Genomic DNA, 12,303 nt, shown 5'->3' with positions numbered 1-12,303 from the left:
AGTTTTAATGTGGCTGTCAGAGGCTGTAATACAATTTGTTAAATGTTTACTTAATTTGGAGAGCCTCTAAGAAGAAGTCACAGACTTGGCAAAAAAAATCTAACCACACACCATTTCTGCAGTATTTTAAAGCATGAGGGGAACCTTAGTCATTAATTGCATTCAAAAAATAAAGTCACAATGAAAAGCTAACACAGTAGAAACACAGTAGTTTTTGTTAAGATTGAAACCTTGCTAGTTAGCAGCCATATAACCTTGTTTTTTTAATGATGTATTTCTCTAGAACATGTGCCTTAGAAGCACTTGACTGCAATATGGAGTTGCAATATTTTTGTTTAAATTGAGAGCCTTGGTTCTCGGTCAAACAGACACACAGACTTGCAGCTCTTTATACATCCATGACACAGACAGAGAGCAAAGCAGAGCAACAGAGACGGCGATGTAACCTGGTCGCTACCTTTTTATTAAATCCGCCCTCACACCCTGCTCGCTGTTATTGGCTGGGGGCTACACACATACTGCCCAAAGGGTGACGCCCAGAAACATCCCCAACGCAGCAAATTAAGAAGAAAATAAAAACATTAAGGCAGAGGGAAGGGTCTATGCAGATACAGACACAGACACATACTTCTAGCCGATCATAAGTGACGATTGAGAGGGATTACTTTTGTATGAGTCTATTGCAGGATTTTTTTTTTTTTTTGGAAAATCCTGCATAGTATACCGGTTTCAATAAGGGAAGCTGTTATTGATCCAGAGTATCATAAAACAAAAACATTTTTTTTGGTTGGCCACCGGTGTCCCACCATCAATTATGGGTTCTACATGTTTTCCTCCCCTCACTACTTAGGTGAACCAGTTCAGGCAGCTTTATGCGAAGGTGATCAACGACAAGCATGATGATGTTATGGCCAAGTTCGGAGCTATCCTGGCCCAGGGAATCCTCGATGCAGGTGAGTCTCCAAACAGATGTCCACAAGACATATTTACATGTTTGAACAGGCTGGTAGTTGGAAATGTAATCTGTTAACTGTTAAGACCCCAGCTTGATCTCATCAGTAGTCAATGGGTTTATCCATGTTTGTTACTGAGCAGGAGATCAAACCGGTATGTGATCCCACCCATCTGTGCCCTGTGCCTGTGAGGGTACAAAAAGACCCAAATTCTGAATTACACTGTGAAACAACTGAGCTGATCTAACTGTAATGTGGGTTTGTGGTTTTGTGTCTGTGTGTTGTAATTTAAGTTCCTAGTAACCCTTTTCGCTTGACCACCCGTGCACGGTCTCTGGAACACATCATGCTAAGGTGCATTAGCACCTCAGCTGCGCTCTGCTCTCAGCCATATGGCCTGTTGGTCTCCCCCTGGTGATTACTGTTTGTCTGATGGTCTTTGTGTTTGTGTGTCTGTGTGGGTGTTTGTGGACACAAGCATGCAGCATGTGTTTGTGTGTGTGTGAGGTCCCAGAGAGCTGCACATCATCACATGGAGAGCTACACAATTGCATACACATAGAGCACACTCATATTCACATGTATACACAAACCGTCAATGCAGGCAGGAGCAGAAATCTATTTTCTAGCACTAACATAAAACCCTATGTGCTTAGCCAGAAATAAACCAGCTCTGTTTACACACTGCTGTCTAAATACACTATCAGGTGTTGCAACGTACACAAAGTGAAGCCTATCTCAAGTATTTGCACTGTTGAAAGCATAAGTGCACCGTATGTGTTTTTTAGTTTTTCATCGGTAATAAAATTGCCTCTTGATTAACTCTGTTTCTCCTGCAGCACATTTTGATGGTTATTTTGTTTTGAGCAGATAAGCCATCTTGATGACAGACAGGACCTTAATCCTATATCAAATCAGCCACATTAACCGTAATAAACTCAGCAAACATGCCAAGATTACCCTGCGTGAGACCATCCAGACAAAACCCTGACCACCGGTTTCATTTTTCATACAGCAGACGCACTCCCCACTCTCCCTCCTGGTCTTCATGCCAAACTCCAGCTCTCAGTGCTTAACCTGTGTTTTCAGTACAATTCAGTTTGTATCTTACAGTTTAAACACATTCATGCAGGAAACGCACCACTCCTGTTTGAATGTCAGACACGCTCAAGCTTGTGCAGTGTGAATGTTTTAGTATTCTGGCTCTTCTAGGAGGTTAGGCATTTTTGAGGTGCAGGGGTAATTGTATTTAATTTGACGGGCGGAAGTGCTTAGAGCTCAGTTTCATGATCACTGGTGCTCATTACCCAGGAAATGTCCGTCTCTTTTGCTCATTCTCTCAACCCTACATGTTCAGCCCCCATTTGTAGGCTTTCTCTCACTTATTGATGCAGTTCATTAATTAGCTTTAATTGGTTCTCTGGTAATTGATTTCTCTCCCATTCATGTAACAAAACAGGCCCTATCTTTCTGTTTTACTGGATTCAGTTGTTTCATCTTTTTACAGCGACAGCAAGCAGGTTGATTGTTGATATTGTCATGTAACACCTTTTTGAGGAATCACTCCTATCCTCGTGCCTCCCTCAACAACTCCTTGGAATGAAAATTGGCCCACCAAACTAAGAGTTGGCAAAAACAGCGGTTGGAGGGGGCACCCGCTAGTCAAGTGCTCTCAACCTCTTCTCAATTTTTTTAAGAGACTCTTAAGCACCAAGTTGTGGTGCAGCGAGCAGCCCTCGTGACTCATTCTGGCCAACGTTCAGTCTGTGGGACTGGAATGGTTTCAACACTGGTTCAGATGTCAAGATAAGGCCACGTTTTTTAAATCATCCGAGTGGCCTCAGAAAAGAGTGGGCTCAAAGCATAACTGCAGATGATTTCACTGGTATTGTCTGGGCAGATAACATTTCTGGTTGGAAGGGATACTCCCTAGTAACTTACCCTATTTAAAGGACAGTTTTTCTTTTCATCTCTATAGAAATGACAGATTCACCCTGGTTGCCTCCTATCGTCTCTTCCTCCCCCTCCCCCTCCCTTTGTCTTCCTTTCTGCAGTCCCTCCCTACTGTTGCCCCAGAAAGGCCAAGGGAGCTCTATCTTTTTGGTACTGCCCTTGACCCCTGTTCTTCATTTTCTTTTTGGTCAGCTCCGCAGGCAAACTGAAATTGACTCACATTTTTATTTGGTAGAGCACACACTTTCACCATGAGTAGCCACAGTGAGGATCAAACCCTTAACCTTTAATACAATCTATAACTACTTTTTATGCAGCTGGAAAAGGCATCTGTAATTTTTGGGACAGCTGACGCACCTCTTGTGATGTAGATCAATTATTAATCTTCACATCTAATGATAATACATTTTGGAAAGTTGCAGGAAGCTCTACACAATGCACTTCTGGGTTTTATTGGCTCGCCAGTTTGTCCCTGTAATGTAAATCTTTGCCAAGGGATCAACAGATTAGACAGATTGAAGCCAAAAGATGACCTTTTCAGGGTGGTGACCATCCTGGTCTGTACCCTCATTAACCTCCCACTCCTTCATCTTACCATTCTTGTGCCAAGTTGACATCGGTTTGCTTCACATTCAAAATGTTTTAACAATTGCATTTTTTTTTTTTCAGTGTACAGAGAGTAGTTGACCTCCAAGGTTGCACCTTCTTTGTATTTGCTCACAGTAATCTATTAACTGCCAGGTTACATTGGTGCTAATCATGCATTCTCATAGCAGTGGTTGGTTGTGACCAAACAAAATTCTCTACCTATTATGAAATTGTCCTCTTTTTGTTCAACCAATAGTATTGGGGATGCGTAAGGCTTGCTTGAGGTTTGCTCAGCGTGCATGCAGTTGGTACATAATTCGGCAGCAAGTATGTTATTTAAAAAAAAAATTAAATAGCAAATAGCAGTTACTACAAGCGGTTTGACATCTAGTATACTGTATATTGTCTCTGCATGTTCATGTAGAAAGTAAAAATGTCTGGAGGGAAATGTGTGCAAATAAAGCAAGGCAACACTGGATGAGAGTTGTAGCTGTGAATAAAATACTAGTTTTATTCATTTTAAAATTACATTTTCAAATTTTGCTATAGTGATGAAGCATTAGATATATTATTGACATATTAGAGATACTTTGTATAACATTTGTTTATAATAGTGTCATCTGGTAAATGAATGAATATCCTGTAGATCTGTGCCATAATACTGAAACCCTCTTTACCTCCTCTGCCCTCTGTTGTCCAGGTGGACGTAATGTGACCATCTCTCTACAGTCCAGGACGGGTCACACTCACATGCCAACATTGGTCGGCCTGCTGGTCTTCACTCAGTTCTGGTTCTGGTTCCCTCTTTCCCACTTCCTGTCATTGGCCTTCACACCAACCGCTATAATTGGCCTCAACAAGGACCTCAAGGTACTGAAGTGGCTACACTTGCTGTGATTGGTGTGTCAGAAGGAATGTGGGTGTATGATGTGTATGTGTAAGCAACCGTATAACGTGACCTTTTTTCCAACACTGGTCTAAAACAATTAATTGAAGAAAATAAAGATTCCTTTCGGATCTTCAAAACATCAAGCAAAATTGGCATGAAATGTAGAAATAACTGTAAATAGTTGGCATCCTATCAAAGTGGATTATTATTAAGTGGGTCGGGGGGGAGGAGTGTGGCTGCTGAATTTGTATTTGGCACTGCGTTGGGTTTGAAAATATTTAGCTTCTTGTCTTGGTAACAACTGTCACCAGCAGTCTATCCATAACAAGGCCCTCCTGAATGTGGGCCTGTTCTTGCACACTGATGCCAAGGGATCGCTGTGACATATGGGGGTTTTAAACAGACATTAGATGGGCATTATCTCTTTATTGCTACCCGAATCAACAGCACCTGACACCAGGGACACTTGCACACTTTTGTGGATTGTGCATCTCCAGCTTTACAAAGCACTGGAGAATATACTTAGTGCAAAGCCCCAAATAATACACCATGGCTAGAGTGCAGAGCATTCGGCACAGCAGGGTTTAACAGACTTTGTGCTGCACCCTGCCAAAGCTCGTCAGCACCTGTTTAACTACGCAGCACGAGTCTTCACAGACTTTGCCTCTCACCATTGGACAAAGAACATAGTCTTCATTTACAAGTTGTTCTTTTTTAGCAATAAACCTGTAGGTTAGCTTAAAAGAAAATACACACTTTACTAGTCCCTTCACTGCCCTACTCCTCTATCTTGCAGTGAAACAGCTGAACTGTGAGGTGAAAACAAATAAGAAGCCCCCCCCACCCAGGCACACCTTGTGCTGCTCTGTTGGGACTGTTTAGTCATTTTAGTTTTGGGAACACTGTTATAATTTGAAGGCTCACACTAAACAGAAGGCACCTGGTGCTGCTCTGGCTGGAGAGCTTCTTTTATGTTTGTCTAGGCAAAGTTGACAGAGCACTTTTTCATTTCTACATAAGGTTAAGCCCGCAGCTAATATGTGAAGGAGGGGGTTGTAGTAGAGCTTCTTCTTCTACTTTTGTCTAACCAGATAAATGTAACTTTAAAACCTAACTAAGCCAAGCTATTTCCAGTGACAGCACTAACCCTAACCCTACAAATCTAACCCTGTAACACTTCCTTCTCAGTAAAAGCATTGTGATGTGTCATCTGCAGTAACCGCATAATAAAGGGCCGTAAACACTGGCTCAGGTGATACCTAACTGAATGAATATGAAAGGACTGTAAAACAGTTTTACTGTTAACTACTTTTTCATATTTAACCCAAATTACATTGGACTCTAAAATCTGTATTGAAGTATGACATTTCAGACGACATGAAGCTGCCAAATTTTAGAGAAGGTTTTGAAATGACATTTTCTCTCACAGAAAACCGAAAAGAACCGCAGTCTATCATTGTTTGCCTTGTGCTTATCCTCAATTCACATTTTACTTTAGTTCACTATTCAGTCTGAATCTGTCTTCCTATACTAGAGAGCTGAAGTCCTGCCCCCTCTCCTTGTAGCCTGTGTCCCACTAGCATCTGTAACTCAGTAGGTTTAACCAAAGAGTCATCAGTTCTCCTAAAAAAAACATGTTCGCAGAGTTTTCTGTGTATATCCAGAGATAAATGGCTGTTTACTACTGGACTCTTTTAAACACTTGATTGTTTTAACTAAGAAATCTTGATACGTTAAAAATGTTAGTGGAATAAATGATAACTAGAAGAGGAGGCGGTGCTTCAGCTCTCAGCTGTTTTCAACATTGAATAAAGCTGTTTTTAGGTTCAACAAAAAAACTCAAGAGACAAGTCTTTCTGGCTGACTTTAAAAGTTCATTGGTGGAACAACAACGCTGCTAGCATGGCTAAAAATCACCACACGGCAAAGTGTTACATGAGTAGATTTTGTTTGACTTTCTGAAAGGATGTTAGACGTATTTTCCCTCCTAAAGTGGATCTGACGGGTTGATCACTGTGAGGTTATGTATGAAGTTACTAAACATCATCTCTTCTGCTTCCTGTTCAGATGCCCAAGGTTCAGTATCGTTCTAACTGTAAGCCCTCCACCTTCGCCTACCCACCAGCTCTGGAGGTTCCCAAAGAGAAGGAGAAGGAGAAGGTGAGAAATTAGGCGCCACGACAGATCCGCTTGTTTTGCTTTCCTTTTTCTAAAATTATTAGTTGAGGAAAGCTGACCTCGCTTTATATTGATTTGTGAATAATTTTGAACCCTCCCTGTCAGACTCATCGTTTCCTTGTCCATTATATTTATTATTTCAGCATCTCTGGCCTATTTTTCTCAGTTGCTTCATTTCACAGTCCTAGATGCTCTTGGAGAATGTAATGAAAGACCAAGCAGCGTTTATTTTGTGGTTGACTAGTTTTGTACATGTTTGTAGAAGGTCTGAGTGTCTATGGTATTGTCTTACATTGTGGAAATCTCTCTCTCCCTCTCTCTCTCTCTCTCTCTTCTTTTGTCTGCATGGCAGGTATCCACTGCTGTTCTCTCCATCACAGCCAAAGCCAAGAAGAAGGAGAAGGAAAAGAAAGAAAAGGAGGAGGAGAAGATGGAAGTGGTGAGTGGAAATGCAGTCCCTCATTACTAATAATCTCGTTTATTTTCTTAGTTGTTTTCACTCTTTCCATTTTAAAAGGAGTCGGGACTAACAGCAACATATCTACATTGCAAAGTTATTCATTTATTTTTGTTTATTTTACAAGAATGAATGAGTGGTGTGGAGGAAGAAGTGTTCTATTGCAATAGAAAGATCTACCATAAATTTACTCATTTGTAGGTGGTCTCCTTCTTTTATTTAGACCCTTGCAATTTATTTTAAGTAATGTTTTCAAGAATGTATTACATTTTTGGCCTACCGGACTGCTTTGAAGGCAGGGAGATGCCATATAATATCCAGGTGTATACTGTGCAGTGCATCATACCTGGATTACTTTTTACAACTGTACTTTCTTTCAGGTCGACCACATGGCAATGCAGCCACAGCTTGTGTCCTGGTAGTGGTGCTTTTAGTTTAAGCCTTACATCCCACATGTGCCTTTTCCTGACTGCAAAACATTAGTAAACGCTTAACTGAATACCTCCTGGTATGCTGATAAAATGACAAACATCCAGATACTTCCTGGGGTATCTGAGGCAGATCCATGCACCCAGTATACATTCTCTTCTGCTCTTTGACACCATACACGTACTGCTACCTTTTTATTTCTTTTCTCAAAGTTGGTCTTAATCTTTACCCTCACCCACACCCAGTGTTCACATAGACCGACTCTGTCAGTCCGGAGCCAATATAACTGTCATTGGGATTTTCTCTGGGCGTTAGCAGCGTGTTTGATCCGCTCTGCCACGCTACATCTCAGCTCTGGTGCTGAGAGACGAGCTTGGAAATGTCCAGCCTGCTCACATTTCGGGTTTTTGATTTTATTTGGCTTAACTTATTGAGAAGGCTGTTGAAGGGAAGGTATCCACTCACACTGGGGTCAGACAGTTCAGAATTGTCTGCTTGTCATTTACTGGACAGTTTTATAGAGCTGACTTCGGTTTGACCATTTTGTTTATGTTTTAACTAATCTATTTTCCCTCCACTGTGTTTTATTTTTATTTTGACACTAAATATATCAACACTAAAATATGTTGAGTGGAATGATTGAGATGGAAATGGCAGGGCCAGTAAACAGGGTATTGATAAATACAGTGTATGTTATGTGCAATATGATACAATTAGTCGATTCATTAGGACTATTCAACAGCTATTTTGATAATCAAAGTATCATTTAAGTCATATTTCTAATAAAAACAAATTTGAAGAAAATATGAAGAAATCATCATGGAAAGAATTGATGGTATTTTTCAATATAATCTGATGTATTATACACAATTACAGCCCTAAAATATTTTTTTTAGCATTTTTAAATTGGGTAGATACCACTTGAGTGTTTACATTTAATCGTAACAAGGCTGAGGATAAGTACATTCAAATAAAATCAGTGAGTGAGAAACTTACTGCTGCTGGTGATTTAAAAAAAAAAAAAAAAAAAAAAGGGCCAAACAGGCTAGTGGAAACTCAAATTTAATCAGTATTTGCAACGGCATCTAAAGTTCACAACTGAAGCCTCCCATTACAAAATGACCCAGAGAAGAGAAGGCAGTCTCACTGTTTGGGAACATCTGCAGGACAGGTCTGAAATCCACCTTTTTGAATTGGTCTCAGTTCAATTCACAGCTTTCACATCCATCTAAACAAACTGAACCGAACTGACAAATACATTAGAGTTGGTTCAAAACGCACCAAGCTTCTGTCCTTCAATGTCTTGTTTATGGATCTCCAGTGTCTGCCTGATAGCCCAACAAATCACTGGCCATCAAGGGCGCCAGAGATGGAAAGGACTGAATCACAACAGAAAGAAGGAAAACCAGAATGTATTTCTCATAACTCCTCCAACTGTCAAATAATGTCAAACATATACTAAAAAATTTTTATTCTGATTGTGGTGTGATTATGGTGGGTTTAAACTTAAACTTACTAATTGTGGATAATTATAATTTTTTCTCTGAAAATATCTGAAATGAATTTATGTAGTTATGCATCAAACGCCAATTATAAAATGCATCCAAAGAGAGAGGTAAATATTTATATAAACTGTTAAACCCCAGAAATGGAAGAAGACCTAACTGCAGATTTAATGTGGACAAGAACATAGAAAAAAAGTTATCACCATAGTCCTGATGCAGAAAATACTGCTTCTCTGTCACAGGAGGTCCAGGAGGCGGAGAAAGAGAAGGAGAAACAGGAGAAGGAGAAGGAGAAGGAGAAGAAGGATGAAGAAAAGGAGAAAGAGAAGAAGAAAGAGGCTGAGCCAAATTTCCAGCTCCTGGAGAACCCGGCCAGAGCAATGCCGGCTCAGCTCAAAGTCCTCAACATGCCCGAGACCTGCCGCTACCAGCCCTTCAAACCGGTAACTCTGTCTGTCTGAAAATATATTCAAGAGGCTTTAGCAAAAAGTCTTACCAAGAGTTCTTCAAAGGAGACCTTACAATCAACAAACTCCACCAGAGTTTACTTAGAAGCGGTCTGAAATCCACCTTTTGAATTGGTCTCAGTTCAGTTCACAGCTTTCACATCCATCTAAACAAACTGAACCAAACTGACAAATACATTAGAGTTGGTTCAAAACGCACAAAAGAGTGGTACGATGTTAGGGTACGATGCTTACACACACGATGTGTGTGTAAGCATCGTACCCTAACATACCTATGTACATATGTACATACCCTAACACCCTATGTCTATTACTATTATTAATATCTGGCTCCATTTTGTTGGTATATAATGTCTACATATGTACATACCCTAACACCCTATGTCTATTACTATTATTAATATCTGGCTCCATTTTGTTGGTATATAATGTCAAGGGTTAGGGGGTACAGCGACAAGATATTTTCAGCGGTCTTAAACATCAACAGTAAATGTCCGTTAATGTTTTTAGTTCTTCTGCATCGAAGAGCAAAAGCTTCTTATAAGAATCACCATGTAACAATGACACGTGGCGATCATCGAGGACGTTCGCCACAGAAACTACAGCCAGAATAGACAAAATTTTCGGTTCATTTTGACCTCTGTCGAACATCCCCAAGTCCAGAAACTCAGCTCTGCTCAGGACTATAAACCAGACGACTGCAGTCCTGCTGTAAATGTTGACAGTTTTCCGCAGTAAATGGCAGGATGATGTGAGGTCACCCAATGAGCACTTACCCTAGTCCTGTAAAGAGGAAGTACTGTTTGATTTTGTGTCTAGCAAGCTACGCTTTGAGTATTACATTGTAAGATGCTTGTATCAAGTGCCTAAAGGGTGTGTTAAGTTTTATAAAGCTGCTTTCCTTTTAAGGGTTTGTTTTTACATTCAAAGACGGGGTTAGGAAGTGAAGAGGTTTTACAGACTTATCTTGAAATCTGGTCAGTGTCGGGACCCTATTATGTGGTTCAACTTACATGAATATTTCCTGTCTTTGATTCTTCATCGAAGCTGAATGCTTCCACAAATAAATTGTAAATCAAATACCAGAACCACTCAGTTCACATATTTGTGATCTTTACTTTCTCCCAAATCCTGTTTTTCCCTCAGAATTTCTTGTTTGTCCAAACTTTTGATTTATGGTTGTACCATTATCTCACAATTGAAATATTGTAGATGGGCATCAACATTTCTTGTGACAGTAGTTTAGCTTGACATATTTTGTATCTTTGGAAGACTGAGCGCCTTGGCTGGAATTTTTAAAATAAATTCCTGGGTGTGTGAACAAAGGTAGATTACCACATGGGGCCCAGACCTTCAGAGGATGCTCCAGCTTCACCATGTTGTGTTTGTGGCAATTTGACTGATTGCAAATTTGTTTGGTAATACTGCATGCACCACTAAAAGCACAATACAATCTGAAATTATAGGCACCCCAAGTTTAAAGACTTTAATAGTTATTTTGTTTATTTCATATACTAACTGAAGCACACACAGTGCACAGAAAGTGGGAGAAATGGCAGGTTTAATTCATTCTAATTCTCCATTCTCTAACAATTTTTTGCACTGAGCCTCCTAGTGTATTTATCTGGCCCTGGGAATAAAAAAAAACAAAAAAAGATAGGTGGTTTCAGTAGGATTAGATTACTTAAAGATGAAATTCTTATGGTTATGACAAATATCAGCTACTTTCTGCTTGGTCATTGGGAGTTAAACCAGACTGTAGCACTCTTAACTGCTGAGTTCAGTTTCCTACCATCTGTTACATAAGCAGCACGGTTCCTTATCAACAGTGAAGAGTGAGATGTAAACAAACACAGTGTACTTTGAGCAGGGAAACTTTAAACATCAATACTATCCTGATACTCTATCCATTTGCTAAATACTGTCGATTGATTATTTTCAATGTCACCAGCTCCACACGGGTGGGATCATCATCATGAAGGACACCAGTGAGGAGGAGGAGGAGCTGGTGGAGCCCGTCTCAGCTCACGGCCCCAAAATAGAGGAGGAAGAGCAGGAGCCAGAGCCACCCGAGCCGTTTGAGTATATTGACGAGTAGAAATGCTCTCACAGCAAAGGTATGCATTCCTGAACCTTGTTATTCATTCATAACTGAAGCAAAGCGTCTGCTGATATTCAACACACTGGTCTTGTTTCCCCGTCTGCTGCTATAGCGCTTACCCACTGACCAATCAGTAGTCTGCAGGTTTTCACGTCACCTTTTGGTATCTCTTTGTAAGTATTAAATCACTGGATCGTGGCTGCCTGCAGCGTGAAAGTAAAGATACAATCACATACAATACTGTGTCGCTGATCTCCAGACACCTCTCTGGCTTTAACACACATAGCTGTCGCGCCGTTTTTAAATTGGAAGTATTATGCGATAACACACAATGCAGGTCTGTGCTGTTGTTTCCAAGTCTAACCCAGTTTAACCCGTCACTGACTGAGGAATGTAAACACCACTGCCATCTCTAAACACCAGCTCAGAGGGCAAACCTTCTCACTGTACTTGCCAATGAAGCTGGATGCTTAATATAATGATTCATGGCTGCTTGTTGTGTTTGTGTTGGATCGGCTGCAGCCTGCCTCTCATGTAGGAGCTCGCTTTTGCGTGTGATGAGACCGATGAGGTGTCAATGACCAAATTAGGGCCTCTGTGCATACTATGTCATCTCTTAATGAGGTCCAAGTGCTGTGTGACAGAGTAAACACTGCAGGATTGTGTGTTTGCTAGAGACCGCACGGCAGCCAAGCGGTTAGAGTGACCCAGTCGTTATATAAAGGTTTGAAGAAATGTGTTCAGTCACGGTGCATTTGATCAGATCTGTTTTACTTACTGTTT

The 12,303-nt window shown here is 40.6% G+C and overlaps 1 protein-coding gene across 2 annotated transcripts in view; it reads left to right on the top strand.

Annotated features, from left to right (window-relative positions):
- psmd1 (proteasome 26S subunit, non-ATPase 1) overlaps positions 1 to 12,303 on the top strand; it is a 41,916-nt gene that overhangs the window by 28,235 nt on the left and 1,378 nt on the right. Inside the window, exons 19-25 of one of the 2 annotated variants that reach the window (XR_005640208.1) lie at positions 851 to 953; positions 4,195 to 4,364; positions 6,451 to 6,543; positions 6,914 to 7,000; positions 9,195 to 9,395; positions 11,371 to 11,536; positions 11,633 to 11,693. Coding sequence is in view for 1 of the 2 variants with exons in the window: in XM_039810838.1 (XP_039666772.1) it covers positions 851 to 953; positions 4,195 to 4,364; positions 6,451 to 6,543; positions 6,914 to 7,000; positions 9,195 to 9,395; positions 11,371 to 11,517 (801 nt within the window). In the remaining variant the exon portion in view is untranslated. The remainder of the gene's footprint in view (positions 1 to 850; positions 954 to 4,194; positions 4,365 to 6,450; positions 6,544 to 6,913; positions 7,001 to 9,194; positions 9,396 to 11,370; positions 11,537 to 11,632; positions 11,694 to 12,303) is intronic. The other variant, XM_039810838.1, reaches the window with a different exon arrangement.

This window comes from Perca fluviatilis, chromosome 9 (genome assembly GCF_010015445.1).
Source record: "Perca fluviatilis chromosome 9, GENO_Pfluv_1.0, whole genome shotgun sequence".
In the NCBI taxonomy this organism is placed as follows: domain Eukaryota; kingdom Metazoa; phylum Chordata; class Actinopteri; order Perciformes; family Percidae; genus Perca; species Perca fluviatilis.
This window is presented reverse-complemented; position numbering and strand designations above follow the sequence as displayed.